Source organism: Ursus arctos, unplaced genomic scaffold (genome assembly GCF_023065955.2).
Source record: "Ursus arctos isolate Adak ecotype North America unplaced genomic scaffold, UrsArc2.0 scaffold_16, whole genome shotgun sequence".
Classification (NCBI taxonomy): Eukaryota; Metazoa; Chordata; class Mammalia; order Carnivora; family Ursidae; genus Ursus; species Ursus arctos.
The window spans coordinates 50,219,770-50,233,229 of NW_026622830.1; the positions used below are offsets into that span (position 1 = coordinate 50,219,770).

At 47.7% G+C, this 13,460-nt stretch overlaps 1 protein-coding gene across 1 annotated transcript in view; it reads right to left on the reverse strand.

Annotated features, from left to right (window-relative positions):
* The window catches only part of LOC125281422 (dual oxidase 1-like), a 233,379-nt gene that overhangs the window by 147,789 nt on the left and 72,130 nt on the right, over positions 1-13,460 (reverse strand). Inside the window, 3 exon segments of the mRNA XM_057313037.1 lie at positions 5,809-5,862; positions 10,695-10,815; positions 12,349-12,423. Of these exon segments, the coding sequence (XP_057169020.1) occupies positions 5,809-5,862; positions 10,695-10,815; positions 12,349-12,423 (250 nt within the window).

Sequence of the window (13,460 nt, forward strand, 5' to 3'; positions counted from 1 at the left end):
AACAAACTGACAAAAATGAAGAGAAACAGACCCCTCAACAATTGGAGGCTTCAATATTCAACTTCCAATAGTGAAAAGTCATTTCTTGTGATGCTCACAGGGTGGGAGGAGTAGGGGCTGAGATCCATATTTCATGGTGCAGGTACTGAAATTTAGAGATTAAGTGACTTTCTCAGAGTTGCAGCTCAACTGCAACTGAATGATGTTTCTGAGTCAGGGGATACAGACGGTTCCCTGGAGATAGAGATCCCTGATCACCTGAATACGAGATCAGGTCCTGGACACCTGAATTGAGCCCTTTCCTCACTCCCTTGCTCATATCCTCTTGCCCCAAGGTTTCTGCAGGCAGACACCTGGTATGTCAAGGAGGTGCCTGCACCAAGAGGATGGCTCAAATCCTGACCCAACTCCTGGCTCTGTGTTTCAATCCCTGACTCAAAATACATTGTCTTTCCTCCAAATGAAGAACAACCCCTGATGGAGTGGGGGGATCTGAGCATGTCTCCATCTCCCCTCACTTGCCCCCAGCACTTGATTCTATCTGCTGCCTTTCAGTGAGACTCCCTGGTGGTCAGGTGATCACCCTGAATGACCAGTAGTCTGCTTGCCTCCCAACTGGCTCAGAACCCAGGACATTCTAAACCAACTGCCCACGTGACAGTTGCCCAAAGAACTAGCTTCGTCTTCAACTGACCAAACTTGGATGATGAGCAGTTCATTAACTAGGAGAGGGGTCTGCCAGGCTGGACTTTTGTGGCTTAGTGGATGAAATCTACACACCTCCAGTGTCTCCCTGACTATCTGACCCACCCTCAGAGCAGCCACTACGGAAGGCATGGCTGAGAGCAGGAAGTAGCCACACTGGCCCTTGAGTATGCACCTTCCCTGCTCACTCCTTCCTTTCCAACATCCAGTGTCTTTTGTACAAACTACAGTCCTTCTTCTTGAATCTAATTACTGATTTTACTCCCATGCCACCTTCAATGGAGTAGTTAGTGGGGGTGATATTTGTGGCCCTACCATGTTGTTTGGTCAGATGCCCATTTCAATGTGGCTGAACCACTGTGGGCACAGCCAGCAGAACAGTGGACAGCCAGCAGATCTTCTTAAACACAAATAGTTATATTGTGAATCCCGTGTTTGAATCCCTTATGATCTTTTTCTTTTTATAACCTGAGCCACAATCCTAGAAAACATACTGAAAATAGAACTGTTGATATGCAGCTGAGAGAAGACCCTGGGAGCACATTCATTCATTCCTATGCTGCACTTCTGTTCTATGAGCAAAGAGGGGTATTATGATCTGTGATGGGGCTGTGATTTCATGAGGATGAGACAATGTAGAAAGGCAGCACAGCACAGGGACGGAGAGAGAGAGAGAGCATGAGAGCTGGTGTCTGGTGGCTGGTATCAACTCATGCTAGAAGACACATGTACCTGGGAAAGTTACTTAACCCCTTTGTCCCTGGTTCCCTGTTCTGCGGCATGAGGCCTATTTACTAGTATTCCCTTACGAAGCTTAATATAAGACAGTCCAGACAGCACCTGGAGAAAATGACCGGTGCTGCGTAAGTGCTGTGTAAGTGTTCCAGCATTAACTGTCTGCAAGAATAAGCAAGGAATACAGGAGTGGCTGCCTCCGGAGAGGAAACTCGAACGGATACAGGGCAGGGGAGGGTGCAAGGTGACATTTCAGCCCTCACATGGGCATGATGCTTTACAGCTCATGGAGAGTATCTGTCATCATTTCCTGTCATCCCCCATCATCCTCATGGGTTATGCAGGGTAGGTGCTGTGACCCCTGTTTTGTGATTCATGGCTCTAAATTGTAGAGATTTTAAATGACGCCTGGAGTCACAAGGCTGATGACAGATCTGAGATAGGAAAGTAGTTGTTTCCTTGGGGACAGAGATCCCTGAACAACCCCCACCGCCTCCCCTGAGTCCTCCAGATCATGTGCTGGACTTCTGAACCAAGGGCTACCCTCCCTCCATTCCCCAAATTTTCCTGCCCCAAAGTTGCTGCCAGGACATAGAAGGTGCTGGAGCCAAGAGAAGGGCACATGCCTCCACCCAAACATTTCAATCTCTGACCCAAAAGCTATGATATTTTCCTGAAAGGAAGTCCCTTTAACAGGTCAGGGGGAAAATCCCTCCTCCTCCCACATCATCACACATCAGCTACCTCAAGGCAGACCGACGGTGTGACCAGTGCTCTGCTTGACTCCTATGTGGCCCAGAGCCCAGGATTTTCCAAGCCAACTTGCACATATAACTCCTCTCTAATGAATCAGCTTGGCCTTCAAGAACCAACCCTGGATGAACCACTAGCTAATGAGGAAAGTGACCTGATGGACTGGTGCTTTGCTGGTTTAATAGATGAAGCTGACATGTCCTCCACTGTCTTCTGACCACTGATCTGAGCAATAGCCTGAGCAGGCAGAGCCTACACTCTGAGTGTGCACTTCCCGCTCCCCAAACTCTGAAGTCTCTGTAGACTCCTCACCCTTCTCTAGACCTTGCAGTTGCAGGGAGAGAGTTTCTTCCCTCTGCCACCAAATGTTCATTCCACCAACCCAATGGCATTGTCCCTTCTCACCACTGTCCCAGGCAGCACCCAAACACCCAGTAATCCTGTTCACATCAACCAATGGAAATCACTCCATGAAATCCCAGTTTCATTCCTTTATAAAAACTCTGTGGATTTATAGACCGCTGATGTTTGGTTTTGGATCTTGACATCTACATTCAGAAGAGTTAACCTGTGATTTCCCTTTACTGTGATGTCTATTGCTAGGTGGCATCCAAATTCTCCTGACCTGATGAAAGCAGTGTAGGTGTGTTCCCTCTGCATATGTTCTCTGGAAGAGGATGTCGGAGAGTGGCATCACTTCTAAAACACTTTGTAGAAATCAGAGGAAACGATCTGTGCCTGAGTTTGTTTTGTAGAAAAAAATAGTTTTACGTTTGTTTTTTAATTGATGTTTACTTTACATATTGTAAAGTCCCCGAATCTTAAATGTCTAGCTTTATGGTTTCCTGTAATATAAATGCATCTGTTGCCAACACCAATGTGACACACAGAGCATCTCCAGGACCCTGGCAGCCTCCTATAGAAGGACTTAATATCTAACTTATTAGGTTACATGAATAAAATCATCTACTCCATGTATAGTCTAGGCACGACGATTACACATAATTAGCTCAGAAAGAGTGTGGCAGCGTCCTTGGAAGGTAGTTATGTTGCCTGTATGTACTATTACCACCACCCTGTCTCCGCTTTTGTGGCCGCATGCATCAGCGGTCACCCCAGTGTTTGGTTGGTTTTCCTGCGGTGCCAACAAGGAAGTTAGGGAAGCAACGGAGAACATGTGCACTCGTTTGCTTTACCATTTTCATCCCAAGCGCCCTGCACTCACATTTCCTCTTCCTGTTCTTCTTTGCCCCAATTTGCTTTGTCTTTTCCTTCTTTTGAGTCCATTACAAAAAAATTTGTTCACAGCTGAAAGGAAGACAAGAATCAGGCATAACCAGAGCCACCCAGGGCAGGTAACCATTAAGTGGAGGATGCTGAGAGCAGATCCAGAATTCCCGGGGCCCCCCCAGCAGGGACCCTTCCGACTCCCAGCCCAGCTCCTGGCTGGGGCCATTCAGGGCTGCGCAGCAGGAGTCCGTGGTACAGACCCAGCGTAAGGGGCCAGAGCAACACTAAGAATGTGAATGAGGTAGGCTGCAGGAGGTTTGATAGACATTGATCCAAGGACCTTAAGTGCCTGTATGAGACCACATACTACAGGATGAGAATTATAAAGAGGGAATGGGGGAAGAGCTACAAAGAGGAGCTTATAGATAGCAAAAACAAAGTGAAAAGAGATGAAAGAGGAAATAAATTGCATGCACAGTTTTGCTCCCTGCATGTAATCCTGTGCATGGATAATTGTAGGAGTGGGGAGGAGGAAGCCTTGGGAAAGGACGGGGACAGTCAGGGTTGGGGTGAGAACTTGGACCCACTGCTCCTGGCAGGATAAAGGCCGACCTGGGGATGACTCTGTCTTCACCTCTGCAATGAGGGAATGGGTCTCTGTGATCTGCAACATATTTTTTCCCGCCTTCAAATTTCATAACTGTGACCATGAATGAACTCCTGTGTCATCTTGTCCTTACAAGAAGGCAGTCACTATCCGCATGCATTTCTGTGTGTGATGTTGCCTTCCTCAGTACTCATGACTCAGTACTCCCCTTCCACTTCTCTCCACTATTTAGTGTTCATCGTCCTTCTCCGTGTCAGCCTCTACCAGCCATGTTATTTTAAAATATGGGGACACCGGAGGAATGATCATGGGTACACTGCCAACCTCCCTCATCAATCAATTGATCAATTAACCAATCCATCCAAACCCAGGGGGCACCTGTAATGGGACTGGGGTTTTGTTGGGCCCTATGGGACAGAATGGCAATGAGTTCCACATACTACCTGTCCTGTGCCTGGGGTAATTGCAGTTACTTGAAGATCGTTCTCAAAAAATCCCATAGGTTTCCTAGCCCCCTAGAGAGCATGAACATGAAATCAGAAGTAAGCTAACTTGTCTAAATTCCCTTAGTCTATACGTGGGGCAACAGGGGCTCTACAGCTGATGCGATCACATAAACACACAGTACCTGCCACAGTTTGCCCTGAACCTTGGAAGGACTTGGGAGGGTGGGCTTTGGGCAGGCCTGGGGTAGGCATGACCAAGGTGTGGGGGGCAGGGCCAATGTGTGGCTGAGGCAGTGGGTTCTGAGAGGAGCACTGACTCCCTGCCCTGCTGCCCAGAGAGAGGTCGTGTCCTGTGGCCAATGCCAGGTGACCAGGTCAGCAGGGCTGTAAAAGCTGGTGTGTGAAATAGGCCCAGCAGCTCCTCATACAGTCCTCTAGAATCCCTGCCGGCCATGGAGGGTCTCCAGGGCAGCTGCACATGGGCCTCTTTCAGATGGAAGCACATTCACAGTTCAGACTTGGGTGAGGTATGGAGGCTGGGATGAGCTAAAGCACATTGGAGCATATGCATAATTGCAGAGGAAAGGTTCTTCAACTCACCTAGCTATGGAAGTGGCCTTTAAGGAGGAGCAAACAGGACAGGAACATAATGTTACTAGTCCTGTACGTTAAAAGGGAGAGAGTTGACCTCTCATCTACCTCCTGGCTCATGCTAGAACTTTGTATCCAGATTCAAGTGTCTGTTGGGTCGCACAGGATTACATCCATCAAGGTTAATAACAAGAAAGATACCAAAATCCCAAGAGGTGCTAATGAAACAGAACCTAAGCTTTGACATCTGGCAGTGGGAAAGAGAAGGAAGTACAGGTTTCAGGGGAAAGAATTTTTTTTTTTTTAAAGATTTTATTTATTTATTCGACAGAGATAGAGACAGCCAGCGAGAGAGGGAACACAAGCAGGGGGAGTGGGAGAGGAAGAAGCAGGCTCATAGCGGAGCAGCCTGACGTGGGGCTCGATCCCATAACGCCGGGATCACGCCCTGAGCCGAAGGCAGACGCTTAACCGCTGTGCCACCCAGGCGCCCCCATGGGAAAGAATTTTTAAATAGGAAAGCAAAAATGATTGCAAACCCAGCACACCTGATGCCTATGGACTCCATTCCTCTTACTAATATGTCATTAAAATATGAAATGAACAAATTAGACTTGTACATATATTTCCCTACCCTTTCTGCTTTCCTATCCACCTTCCTCAGTCTCCAGAGCAGCAGGTGCAACCCAACTGTACCCGGAACCCTCTTGCATTGCTTCCTACCTGAGTGTTGTTCCCTACCTGGAGAGTCATCCTCCTCACTGCTGGAATCTTGAATGCTCTCCACAAGAAAATCTATAGACACCCAAATATGATATATAGAAACACATCAATTAGAGGGGCTCACCCTTTCCTCCTCCTCTAGTTGAGGCTGTGTGGGTCATATGGCATCAACCTGATATTTCCTGTGGGTTCTCAGAAGTTCTCTATACTTGGTGGAGTCAGAGCCCTTCAACAAGAATTGATCACAGTTACAAACCTTCGAATGAGACAGAGATGCTGAATGAATCAGCTTTCACACTCTCAGTTCTACAGGCACATTGCAGCTCTTACCTCCAAACTTACCACCTGAGATTCAAATTAGTATGCGCACATTTGAAATGTAGCTAGTGTGAGTGAGCAATGTGGTGTTATTTTAATTCGCTGAATGTTGGTGTAAAATTAATTATAAGCAGACACATGTGGCTAGAGGCTAGCACCCTGGAGAGCACAGTTCTAGAATCCAAAGATGAAAAAGAGGTCACTTGCCCTCCGCTGGTTGTTTCTTGGTTGTAGTTTGCTGGCCTGATCTGATCATTCATGTATAGGCATTTCTGGGCTCATGCACACATGACAGGCACAACTTAAGACTCTGGGACACTAAACAGTAAGGTCAACCACCAGGTCCTAGAGGAAGCGACTTACAGAAATCCCAATGTCACTGCATAGAAACAAACAAACAAACCCTAAAATATTTATGGAACCACAAAGGACCCCTAATAACCAAAACAATCTTGAGAATGAAGAACAAAGATGGAGTCCCCACACTTCCTGACTTTAAAGCATATTACAAAGCTACGGTAATCAAACAGAATGGTACTAGTATAAAAACAGGCCGATAGACCAGTGGAACAGAGCAGAGAGCCCCCAAATAAACTCACACGTACATAGATAACTGATCTGTGACAAGGGTGCCAAGATTGCACAATGGGGAAAGTAAAGGAGGCATGGAGTGAACACTGACACTCCCTAACCCAGCTGTTTAGGAGATTTGCAACAAGGGTGATGGGCACCAAGCTAAAAGCCAAGTTTTACTTTAAATTCCTATTTGCCACTGTACCTTGGGTATGGACTTACAGGATTTGAGCATTTCTCATGGTATGGTGATGTCATAAATTACATTAAATTATCGTCCTGATTCTTAACTGCTCTGGGCCATGTACAAGCAATGACCTCAGCTATGACAGCTGTTGGCCTGCACTGTCCTACATGGGGCCTCTTAGCTCTCAGAATCAGTGGACTGACCAGGAGCATGTGGACTTTCTATGTGAGTTTCACTCTAATGACTATGCCAGAGCTGGCTGTTAAATCCATCTATAGTTGTTCTGGGTTATGTGACCATTGAGGCCACCTTATAACGTGGTCAGTGTTTGGGACATGTGTACACTTCAGTACTTTGGGAGTGTACACGGATGCTGAAACCCCCCTGCTCTGTGACTAACGATCCCGTAGCTGAGTGATAAGTGCAGATCAGTAGCACAGAGCATCAGCAACGGGGATACAGGCCTAGGTCCACACTTTGACTTTCCTCCTTAGGAGGTCAAGACCTGGGACAGTCTTTTCTGCTCTATCTCCATCTGAGGAAGGGAACATTCAACAAACTTCCAGGCACAGTTGTGGTGATGGAGGAATTCGGGATTGTATGTGAAGTGTTCAGTGGTGAGGAGATTATTTTGCAAAGTTGACATTGCATTGTTCTGTGTAAATGGGAAATACCTCCTGAGGAAACACACACATACTCAATACAATCACATTTACATTGACACCACATAGACACCCCTTAGCCCTCACACATAAACCACACAACCTAAATGACCTAGTTGTTCTGGGGCCTGTAGAACATGGTCATAGTTCTTTACTGGACAGTTGGTTTCTCCCACTACACACTCAACCTTCATTCCTAGCAAGAACCCAGAATCAGGGTGGCTCTCCAGACCAAAGCAGACAAGAAAGCCCCACCTTTTTCATCACGTGGATTATTTCTCAATGAGTGATTATAAAAAAATGGAATGCTTTTATTTCCTGTTGAATTCATCTGCAATTAAAAAAATGCAAAACACTATGAGGATGGCATCATCCTAAACACTGCTGGTACAAGTCTTTTGTTCTCTCTAAGAAACCTGATGGGAACCAGTGGTTGAGTCAGGGGCCCCAAAACAAAGAAATGAAGCAAGGTTTCTATTTTGGACGAAGTCAAGCTTACCTGGGGGAGAGATGGGACCCCTTTCTCTGCCTTGTCACTGGAAAGGTCCTCCAATGGGCACTCCAGGGGGTCTGGGGGACATGGAGTAACTGTCAGGACACCGATGGTGCTGCTCAGAAATTACTCAGGGAGCTCTGATTGATGTGGACATGGGGCAAGAGGGTATGGATGTGATTAAGAGGCAAGGTGAGCTGCTGATGTCCCATCCTCCTTGGTGTATGAATGAAGGCAAAAGAGAGGAGCAGGAAGGGAGTGAAAAACAGCTTTTGGCTTTCTAGCTAAGTGGAATCTAATTTATGTGAAATAATCCATCTAAACAGGGTAAACACTCAAAGATACAGACATAATGAAGAGAAGGGCCACATGCACCCCAATGTTCATAGCAGCAATGTCCACAATAGCTAAATCGTGGAAGGAGCCGAGATGCCCTTCAACAGATGACTGGATTAAGCAGATGTCCATATATACAATGGAATACTACTCAGCTATCAAAAAGAATGATTTCTCAACATTTGCTGCAACATGGACAGCACTGAAGGAGATAATGCTAAGGGAAATAAGTCAAGCAGAGAAAGACAATTATCATATGGTTTCTCTCATCTATGGAACATAAGAACTAGGAAGATTGGTAGGAGAAGAAAGGGATAAAGAAAGGGGGTAAACAGAAGGGGGAATGAAGCATGAGAGACTATGGACTCTGAGAAACAAGTTGAGGGCTTCAGAGGGGAGGGGGTTGGGGGAATGGGATAGACCGGTGATGGGTAAAAGGAGGGCACGTATTGCATGGTGCACTGGGTGTTATACGCAACTAATGAGTCATCAGACTTTACATCAGAAACCAGGGATGTACTGTATGGTGACTAACATAATAAAAAAAAAAAAACATTAAAAAAAGTAATTATTGATAAGACTGTATTTATTGCCATTTGATTACTCTGGTCATCTCTTTGGTGGCATTTCCTTGATGAAACCCCCTGAATCCTCCCCTCTCATTCATCATCTTTCAAAGCTCCTGACTGGAGAAGTTCATACACCCCATGACATAATCTAAGCACAAGACTGCTGAAAAGAGCAGAGCTATCTCAGGGTCTCCAGGATCTAAGGAGTCAACCTCAGTTAGCAATTTCGGACAAGCCAGTGTAAGCGTGTGAACTGAGACCGGATGTGTAAACTGGTGAATGTTTGAGACCATGGACTTCAGAACAACATGGACTTAAAATCACCTTGACCTGCAAGGAGAGAGGGGTTTTTCTGGTCAAGGATATGGACAATTATCCTGTCACAAGAGAACCAGTCCCTGATCCATCAGGTCCGAGCCAGGGAAAAGTGGCTACCATGTATCTGACCAAGATGCGGGGGCCTTGAGGGAATTTCTGCCTTAAAAAGAACTGCGTAAGGAAATGCAGGAATGCTGAAAATCCTAGCTCATAGGTCAGCATAGATGTGAATAAACCAGGCTTAGCTGTGGCCTTAAAGTACACCTCCCGTCTTTTTCCCATACACAAAACAAGCAGGAATAGGAATCCAGAGATCATTGACAAGGATCCCAGAAGGATTCCAGTCTCAGTAAATGGTGAACCTGGAGCCCTTAGAGGGAGACTGAGGATGGCAAGTCCTGCCTGCCCTCAGACTATTTGCAAATTACCTTCCTCTGGCTTTGTCCCTTCCACATGCAGGATTTGATCTCTTTACATGTTTTTCCCCACTTAGTGCTGGTGCAATTCCAGAGATTGAACTAGAAAACTACAAGTTCTCGATACTGGGTCAAAACAAAAACAAAACAAGAACACCACGTCAACAAAGGAAGCAGGAAATAGTCCACCTTCCTTTATAGTGGAAAAAAGCGGCTCCTGTCCTGGACAGGAAGCAGTTCTGGGGAGTGTGACTCTTAAAGACTCCCACTTTCAGTGGTTGTTGCTATTTCTGTGGAAGTACCTTCAACCTCTAAATCTCAGGAGTTCTGAGGGGCTGCCTTTGCTGTTTGCCCAAATTTATTGTACTGAAATGAACCTGTCCTCTGAGTAAAGGGGATTTGGGGGTACCCTCCAGTAGCTAGGGAGGAGGACTGGCTCTTCTCCTTCCTCCCACATACAATAGCTGATGACGCTTTAAGATTCCTTAGTTCAGGAATGAATATGAGAGTCTATATCTTCTACGTTACTGTAGGAAGTAAAAGAACAAACCACACTCTCGGGCTCTAAAAGAAAAAAGGGCTTTAATATAATAATATTTGAATTTACCACTTACTATTTAAGAGAATAAATATTGCCCCCCGTCAAATAACTAAATAGATGGGAGGAAGGGATGTGGAGCACATGGGGCGGATGCACCGCAAATCCCCAGCTGCTGAGGAATCCCTGCAGGGCCACTGGACACTTGCTCAGCCCTGAGGTTGACTGCGGCCAGTTCTTCTCCTTCTTGAGTGCTACTGACCAGCTAGGACCGGGACTCCAGCTGGCAGGACAGGGTGTAGCTAAGGACAGAGGGACACCTGTGAGTTGCCCAGGAGCTTCCATTTAAGAGTCCCTGCCAGTGCTTGCCCACAGCTGGAGTCAGGCGCCCCGGCAACAAGGCCTGAGGCTGCCCAGGGAAGGAGGATCCCAGGAGTGGCCAGCAGAAAGAGTCCACCCCGAACCTCACCGACCCAGCTCCTGATGGGCCTCACCTCTCACCTCACTGAGAGACTCCATAGCCTGGAACCAGGCCCAAAAAGGATCCTCGGGCTCTAGGGTGTAATTCTTGGCAGCCACCTGGAGCAGCATGATGTCCGTCATGACTTGGTATTCCTGAGCAGAGAGAGAAGCACAGGATGTATAAGGAGCCTGGGGCGGGGGGGGGGGGGGGGGTAGCTGCAGGGCCTGGTGAGGGTTGAGCAATGGGAGAGGGGAACTGTCCCGGGTCCTGGCACACATGGCCACCCTCCTGCCTGCAGATTCATCCAATCCCAACCTGTTCTCAGAGGTGAGTATAAATAGCCCTTCCTACGGGAAGCTATCCTTGATGGCATTCCTCTATCCCCACTTACTAACTAGATGGGTCTTCCACTTCTTTATTATCAAACTATCCCAGTAAACGTGAGACGGAGGGGATGGAGCCAAGCAATGTTCTTCCCAGGGACATCTCTGAGGCCTACTCCCTACCCTTTCCTACAGGAAGTGACACACAACCTTATTCTTTTTCTGGTGGTTGATCTCACATCTTTGGAAAGCAGAGAGCCAAAGTCCATCAGAAGGAGCCCCCTGGTTATTACTAGCACCTTACACCCACACCTTCTAATGCTGCGCTAAGGCCAAGACACATTTGTGGGCTCTGCAAACACTGATAATGGGACTGGGATCTAGGCAAGGCTCTGGGGTCCAGAGAAAGGACACGGGGCAGATGGACTGGCTACAGATCGGGACCCTGTAGCACTACCCTCTCGGAAGACAGTAGGGGAGGCCGAAGCCTCAGGCAGGAAGGGGCTGCTGCGGCTACTGAGGTGCTTGCTGATGTGGAGGGTCCTGACTTCATTCTCCCCCCACGGGCAACCTCACCAGGGGAGGCTGAGGTCCAGTCAGACAGACTTCACGCAGCTTTGCCTTCAGGAAGCTCTGCTGCTTCACCAGTCTTCGGCACCGGGAGCCGTGTCCTAAGTGCAGCGTCCCTTCACTTATCACTGAGATGGGCAAGAGACCCCAGCTCACAAGGGCAACTGTGAGGCTGTCATGAGGGGAGGTTTGCCGAGTCCTGAGAGCTCAGGGCTCAGTACAGGGGCGCTCTGCTCCCAAACCTCCGGATTCTGGTCCCTCCCCCACAATCCTCAGGCTCACCCACCTCCAGATAGTCCTCCATTGCAATATCCAGCATCACCAATTCAGTGAGGAAAGTGCCAAGTTAGGGGACAACACCCTGTGTCATGAGCGGTAGGGTTGGGATGAGTCCCTGCTCTCTGATGCCCATGGGGACCCTCCCCTGAAAATGCTGCAGCCTCCTGGCCCACCCCAGTTTCCCACATGGAGCAGCCTAGGACCCTTAGCAGTCTCCCCTCAATTCCCTTTCCCCTCACCCTCCAAGTACATCATACTCTTTCTAATCACCTCCAGGGCCTGCTTTTAGAAAATCACAGGGTATATAGTCCTGGGCTCCTCCCCATCCCGAAACACATTCTGGATCCAGCTTTCTAGACCCTCCTGCTGGTCACTTTGAAACAAGAATTTTAGAAGCAACAGGAAGTGGAGCTGGAGTTGAAGTCCCAACTGTACTGATTTGGAGGCTTCCAGCCCTCAGGGAGAAGCCCCTCTCCTCTGACTTTGGAGGCCCTGGGCCTCAGGCACACTCACCTTCTTCTGCAGCCTCTTCTTCTGGGCTCTCTGGAGGGCCATCACCAGGGTGGCAGATTTATTAGATGGTTGCTCCTGTAGGGCCAAGGACACGATCCTTGAGACCGTAACACCCTCAGTCCACTTGCCCCCACCATCTTTTAATTCAGACCCTAGACATCTGACTTAAGTCCGCTGATAACTGATAAACATTATCCTTAAGCATGCCATGAGTGATTCTAGAAAAATCTCAGCTCCAACATTCTCCATGTGTGACCCTGAGCTTGCAGCCTGGCCTCCCTGAGCCTGTTTTCTCATCAGGAAAAGTGAGAATTCTACCTACCTCCCATCGTCTCCTGAGGACTCAGTATCGTATTACTATCATTATTGTTGTGGCCCTCAACCCATCCCAACCCCTTCACTGAGCAGAGCCCTGTCCTCTGGGCTTTCAAGGTTTGTACAGGTGTCCATCTGGACTAGCTGTTAACATAGAGAGACAGGGTGTCTAGGCTAGCGAATCTGGTTGAGCAGCACCTGGTTGTTCCACCCCCAATGGAATCTTCACCCCAGCCTGTCACCACATTCATGCCAAAGGCTTCCCCTCTCCAAGGAATGCTTCAGGCCATTCCCTATTTCATCCATGCAGGACCCTGTTCCCTCACACCCTTCTTCTCTTTCCAGACCTGCACCTTCCATGCTACCTTGATGACTAGTTTCCTGCTCTGTGGGTTGTCTTCAGTGCCCAGCTTTTTAAAGTTTTGAAAGCACTTCCTGAATAGAGGGAAAGGAGGCAGGACGATTGGAGGACTAATGTGGCAGGATTGAGTGCAAGTCCCTTTTATTTGAGAACCCCAAAGTGTCAAATTGCCTGGATAACAGTTTTCTCTGGGTTCCTCTGAGCACTAAGGTCTTTGTAGGACATGGGAGAGAGCTCTGATGTAGGTCATCCTATGACTCCATTCCCATATTAATTGAGCAGCTCTGTTTTGGTCAATTTTGGTTTCAATTGGGCAGAGTTTAGTGGTTGTAAACACATGAAAATATTTATTCAGCTCAGCCTTGTGGGGGAACATTTAGGAAAACTGATTTCTAAAGCAGGAGACATGGTGGCCTATTCTCCAGGGAGGCTGAGA